Source organism: Musa acuminata, chromosome BXJ1-4, assembly GCF_036884655.1.
Source record: "Musa acuminata AAA Group cultivar baxijiao chromosome BXJ1-4, Cavendish_Baxijiao_AAA, whole genome shotgun sequence".
NCBI classification, from domain to species: Eukaryota; Viridiplantae; Streptophyta; class Magnoliopsida; order Zingiberales; family Musaceae; genus Musa; species Musa acuminata.
Genome location: NC_088330.1, coordinates 8378424 through 8384786, shown reverse-complemented (window position 1 = coordinate 8384786; position 6363 = coordinate 8378424). Strand labels below are relative to the sequence as shown.

Below are 6363 nucleotides of genomic sequence, written 5' to 3'. Positions count from 1 at the left end.
CATAAATATCTGACGAAGTCTTTACTGCCCTTAAAATAGTTAGAATAAATCTAAGAGTGACATAATCGAAGAAAATGATGGGACAATTTTAGAAAAAGCTATGTTTGACCTGACTAATTATATGTTTTAATGATATATCTCCTGCACCTAAGCTTCTTCCAAATCATTGGTGATATGAAATCCTGTGATTAGATGAGAACAAAGGAATCATTTCAATTACTAATGACTGAAAAAGTCAGATAAAACCCACGGCTTCAGTTCTTAATTTTTTCAGATTATATTGATATTGAATCTTATCTTTGGATCAGTTTGTCTTTGAGTCGTATGATTTAGAAAATCAAGATGATATGAAGAAAGAAATGCATTTTGCCGATCTTAGAGATTAATAAGGAACCTTAGAATTCTAGTCTTGGATTCCTTTCTATCCTGATGATATGATTATTACTAATAGATCATGATATGAAACCTGGAAGTCAGAAGAGATGCACAATAGATCAGACCTCTCAAAACCTACCTCTCAACCATCTCCTCGCTGAAAGAAAGAGATGGTATGATAGATCCGACACACTAGGTAAAGAGTGATATTGGCACGGCTCAATCAGATTATAAACACACCTGTTCAAATCTGATTGAGCCATTCCAACATCACACTCTCACCCAGCTAGCTTGCTGCTCCCTTCATCAACAAGGAAAGCGGTGGTGAAGGGAAGGGAAGGGAGAAGGCCATGGAGATATAGAGGAAGGTGTAGAGGATGGTTGAGACGTCAATGTCTTCACCCGCATGGGTTACGACAAGACATATTTCATAGAGAAGCATAAGGATATTGTTAATTTGTCTTCCCACGTAGTGGTTGTGACGTACATATATTGCATGTTTCCTTGGCTTGACTGAGTCCAACAGCATGCACACTTGAGTTTGTTTATAGATCCCATTTAGGTGGGTTGATGACCCAATTCCTATGCTCATAATTATATTTCGAGTTGTATGCGCTCGACTTGACAAAGAGAAGAATCTATGGGAAGGATATTGTTAGTTGTTGAGTAGCTCATGAATTGAAGATAAGGGTAATAGAGAATATTAGGTCTGATATCATATACTGTCGCCGGACATATATAGGACAGGAAGAAGGTGCAGATTCGCTCGCTTCATCATCAAGAGATTTGATGAGATGGTGCGGACCAAGCTGTCCTGCTAAGCCATCGTTAATTATGGGAAGCTGAGGGAAGAAGAGACGAGGCAGAGGGAGGGAGGTTGGAGATTCGCCTGTGTGGTGTTTTTGGTGGTTCGGAAGGGAAGCGATGGGGTCGGTCGGGGAGGAGCGTCACTTCCTTCGTCGCGTGGTGTGTGTGCACGCTTGCCTGCGGTCTTCTTCCTTGGCTTGCATTGGTGCGCAGGCGGAAGTGCTCTTCGTCTTGTTTGTTTAGGAGGACTAATAGTAGTGGTTGAGGTACGTACGCCATTACTGATGCTTGTCCTTTGGGCTCTCCAACAAACATCATGATTGGATATTTCTTTTCCCATCAAATTATATGCAGCAAAACGTAATGCTTTCCCATTTCATTTTCGATCCATTAAAGAAAACATAATAAATGATAGAAAACACTGTAAGATTGTACGATTCGATATTTTGCTTTCTTGGCACGATCAGGAATTGGACTCCCAATGTTACCCCCTCCGAGTGTTGGGAAATTAATGCATCGCCCTTCGCCAAAAACACGTACCGCCGGCGACTCACACATCAGTCGGACGAAGCGCCACCGCGTCCTGATCTCATGCGGCGGCTCGTACTTGCGCCATGGACCCCTCGAACGCCCCGCCGTAAGCTTGGTCGGACCCGCCGCCGTTGCTCCCGCGGTATGCCCCCGAGTCCTCCGGTTCCACCGGCACGTGCTGCGGCCCCCTCAGCAGCGCGGTCGGCGCCTGCTCCGACACCCGCCACACCTTCACCGACTTGTCCAGGCTGCCGCTGTAGACGATCCACCTCGCGACGGAGCTGCCACCGTCCTCGCCGGCGTCGTCCGTCTCTATGGCGAGGCACTTGACGGGGCCGGAGTGGCCGCTGAGCACCGAGAGGCAGGTGTGCACCGCGCCCTCGCGCCTCCACACGCAGATGCTCTTGTCCGCGGAGCCACTCAGCAGCAGGTTCCCGGCCGCCGCGAGGCAGAGCACCGACATCTTGTGGCCCTGCAGCGTCCCGCCGTGGGACTGGTGCTGCTCCCCCTCCCAGAAGTTGACGATCCCGTCGGAGGAGCCGCAGTAGACGATGGACGCCGTCGGGCTGACCGCCAGCGTGGTCACGGCGATCTCCTGCTTGAGAAGCGTCTGCACGAGCGTGTGCTTGGTGCCCTTCCCATGCAGCTCCCTACGCCACACCTTGACGGTGCCGTCGGCGGAGCCGGTGAAGACGAGCCCGCCGAAGGCCGCCACTACCGAGTTGACGGCGTCGTCGTGGGCGACGACAGACTCCAGGCATCTGGAGTCGGAGATCCGCCACACCTTGAAGGTCTTGTCCCAGGATCCGGAGTAGAGCAGCCCCTGGTCCTCGTTCAGGCTGAGGGACGAGATGGCGTCGGAGTGGCGAATCCACAGCGCACTGCGGTTGCGCCGGACCTCGACGTAGTTGGAGGGGTTGAGAGAGCTCCGGAGGACGTCCTTGAGCCTGGGAAGGGTCCCGATCCGCTTGTGCACGGTGGCGTCCTTCGGCGACACCCTCCAGGCCCGGATGCGGCCGTCCTGGTGCCCGGTGAAGATGCGGTCGGACGCGACGACGATGGCCTTGACGAGCCCGCTGCTGGACTTGAACCCGGCGAAGTCCTTCTGGTTCTTCCACACCCGGATGTTCTTGCTGTCGGAGCCCGTGTAGAGGAGGCCACCGGTGGCGGCCAGCGAGTAAATGTGGCCCTCCTCCCGCACCAGCGACCCTATGAGCCCGGTGCAGGGAAGCGCCGCGGCGTCAGCGTCGCCGGATGCAGGGTCGTAAGGCGGGTAAGGGGCGCTCTGGTGCCAGGGGGACGAGATGAAGGGTGAGCTCTCGCCGCTCGTGGCTACGGTGTAGTCCGAGTCGAACCCGGAGCCGGCCGTGGCCGAGGAGGTGCTTTGTCGCGGGAAGTCATCGTCCGCTGACGACTGGTGCACGTTGGCGTACGTGGCGACGTGACTACTGCCAAGACTGCTGCCTGCACCCTCCCCCATCAACGTTTTGGCAGACGGGAAGGTGAGGAAGGACGTTGACGGACAGGTATTAAAGGTGGTCGACGAAGGACGGAAGAAAGATAGATACGGCGAAGTGACGAGGAAGGAAGGCTGGAGGGGAAGGAGCAAAGGTCGGAGCAGGAGGACGGGGTGTATATACAAATAGGAGAAGGAGAACGGGGTGGGGGGGGGTGGGCGAGGGACGACAGAGCAGAACGGAGGGAACGTCGCGGGGAACACGCGAGGCCGTAGCGCCTCGCCGCCGGTCCACCCCCATTCCTTTCGGGCGTTGACCAGGTCCTTAACCTTTTGTCGGGACGTGTTGAATTGGTCAACGATTCGGCATGGTTCATTCTAAGGGAGCAAAGCACACAATATAAAGCTTCTCCATCACAAGAAGCTCAGTCCGTAACATAAAACCACCTAATAATATATCCTTCTGCAGCAAAAGAGAGCAACAAAAGCAGCAGCAGCAACATCTCTGCTATCGACGTGCCACCACCTCGATCGGATCACGGCCTTTTGTCTTACCCTTTCCTTCAGTCGAGAGCTCGGTCGGCAGCACGATGGCCGGCGTTACTGCTCGAAAGATGTTGACCTCCAAGACGAAGTCGTAGTTCTTTGCTCTGATGATCTCAAAGAGACACACATCATCCTTTTCCAGTTCATTATCCACTACGAACTGCCTCCATCCTGAGCCGAACTTAGTTGCCTTGTAATGCACAATATAGTTGACTTGCCAGGTTCCACCACTGGGCAGACGGAGGAGGGCGCTTTGATCGCATCCAGGCATGTTTTGTACTGCAAATCCATGTGGGATAACCTGCACAAGTTGCATGCAACGACAGCTTGATTGTTTCTCCATATGGCTTGAAGCAATGGCGTGGGAACGATGAACTCACCAAAACATAACTTTGGCTGACATTACTTTGCCTCAGCTCTGCTATAAATGATGGATGTGCTGTTTTCATTGAACGGGCGAGACTCAGAGCTCTTTGTTTCTCCTCCGCAGTGGCAGGTCTCCTGGTAGGGTTGATGGACGATGAACTTGATCTCATCTTTGTCATGTTCTCTTCTACGTTTCCTTTCTCGTGCTCATGCTTCACGTCATCTGCAACATTTCAAGAAAAGCACATCTAATGTCGCAGGAATTAAGATATCATACTGAGGATTCGAGTTATCGATGGGATGTTCTGCAGGAGATTCCGATGTTCTCCTCCTACAACTCCTGCGTCGTGGCTGTTGTCTGATTAATGATCGCCTAAACGAGCATTCCTTGCCTGCAGACATGATGGGGTTGCGGTCCGAAGCATGCTCTGCTGCTGCATTGGCCGACTCGCCGTCGCTGCACTTCTGATCGTCTTCCAACGGTGGTTCTACGGACTTGTGCTTGCTGCCCCGTGAAGGGCATGCGTCGCCAACCTCTGCAGCTGTCTTCTCTCCTATAAAGTACGAGTGCTCCTTCTCGCAGGCAGTCTTGTCGAAGACCAACACCTTGAAACATGAATCGCCGATGTATCTGAAGACGAGGAAGTCCCCTAGCTCCAGCAGATGGTCTTCTGCAAACTTACTCCACCCACCCGTGAAAGCAACATCGTCACCGCTTCTCTTCAGCTTGACGTTCCATAGGTTTCCGCTTGGCCCTTTCAGCTTTGCATCCTTCGGTAAGTCCTTGAAGTGCAGCACAAACTTCCTGGGGATGCTCTGCAAACATGGCGTGCAATGCGCATATCATCAGATGCGCAACACTGTTGCTGGTAAGTCCGAATGAACAAGTTTTACGAGCTACTTACGAGTTTTCTTGAGAAATCAGCAATCAGAACCTTGAAGAAACGCCTCTTTGTGGCTTCAAAATGATTCCAGTAGTAGTGCTGCTTCCATTTCCTGCATTCGAGGCACCTCACGTCCACCTCGTCCATGACAGAGGAAGAAGAAGAAGAAGAAGAAGAAGAAGAAGAGTTCTACGAGCTATGAAGTTGAACCTTGCGAGGGCATCTAAACTGGCCTGCAGACAACATTGCCGAGTTGGAGAAGGAACAGCGACGCTTTGTGGTCTGGCCGAGGGCCATGGCGTGGGGGAGTAAATGTAGAACTCTTCCCGGCATTCAAAACCTTCACCAACCGATCATTACTAGTATTGGACTCCCCCGGCTATATATGCATCTGCTGACTGCACACACTGAAATTACTACTATTGAACTCACCTATATGTGTTTGTATTTGTTTCCTGCAAACTCTGAAATCTCGACGTAGGGGGGTTTGGAAATAGGTTTGAACCGGCTAATTACATGTTATTACCTAATGTACTTCACTATGTTAAGAATATTATTTTTTATATTTAAAAAAATCATATTGACAACGTTGTAGTTACAAAATTGAAACATATAGATCAATTTATCGTTATCGATTTTATCAATAAAAATATAAAAATAAAAAATGATACTACTAAGGGTCAACACAAATACTATTTTTACCTAATGTACTTCACTATGTTAAGAATACTATTTTTTATATTTTAAAAAATCATATTGACAACGTTGTAGTTACGAAATTGAAACATATAGATCAATTTATCATAACGATTTTATCAACAAAAATAAAAAAAATAAAAAAAATTTAATTTTAACATTCTAATTGGTGATAACGGTTGGCGTCGATAGTGGATAAGGAGAACGATGACTAGAGATGATGACTACTCTGCATCTACATCAATATCAACACAATTGCCAAACAGCCATTTCGTTGCTCAAAATCTACGTCAACATTAACATAATTGCCAAGTAGTTATATCGATGTTGATGTAGTTGTCGAGTGGCATCACTCAGCATCTGCATCAATGAACCTTTTATCGTTTAGTAATTGCATCGACGTCAACACAGATGCAAAGTAATCCTTATCTCTCGTCGTCACTCTCTTCATTCATAATAGTCACCCACGATTCTAAATGGTGTCATCGTCTGTCATCAACTAAAATATTAAAAATTATTGTTAGAATAAATGAATCTAAATGTTTCACTTTTATAATTATAGCTATAGAGATACTAATATAATTTTTTTAAAATATAAAGATTAGAATTAACTACAAAGAATAATTTATAACCTCACCGATTATGACATTATCCTAAGTGCAAAGGTGGTATTAAGGGGTCACCCATCTCTTCTTTTAAAAT

At 48.5% G+C, this 6363-nt stretch overlaps 2 protein-coding genes across 2 annotated transcripts; both read right to left on the bottom strand.

The window, feature by feature from the left end:
- Window positions 1-1541: 1541 nt before the first annotated feature.
- On the bottom strand, window positions 1542-5274 carry LOC103981130 (protein JINGUBANG-like). The gene is made up of 3 exons (XM_065163903.1): window positions 4987-5274; window positions 4096-4897; window positions 1542-4016 (listed from the first exon to the last, which is right to left on the bottom strand). Exon 3 carries the CDS (start codon window positions 3191-3193, stop codon window positions 1772-1774), a length of 1422 nt encoding a protein of 473 aa, XP_065019975.1. The 5' UTR covers window positions 3194-4016; window positions 4096-4897; window positions 4987-5274; the 3' UTR covers window positions 1542-1771.
- LOC135586827 (B3 domain-containing protein REM16-like) lies at window positions 3678-5112 on the bottom strand. Its single transcript, XM_065180508.1, has 4 exons — window positions 4987-5112; window positions 4474-4897; window positions 4096-4304; window positions 3678-4016 (listed from the first exon to the last, which is right to left on the bottom strand). The coding sequence occupies exons 1-4, from the start codon at window positions 5110-5112 to the stop codon at window positions 3678-3680; spliced, it is 1098 nt and encodes a 365-aa protein (XP_065036580.1).
- Window positions 5275-6363: the final 1089 nt, after the last annotated feature.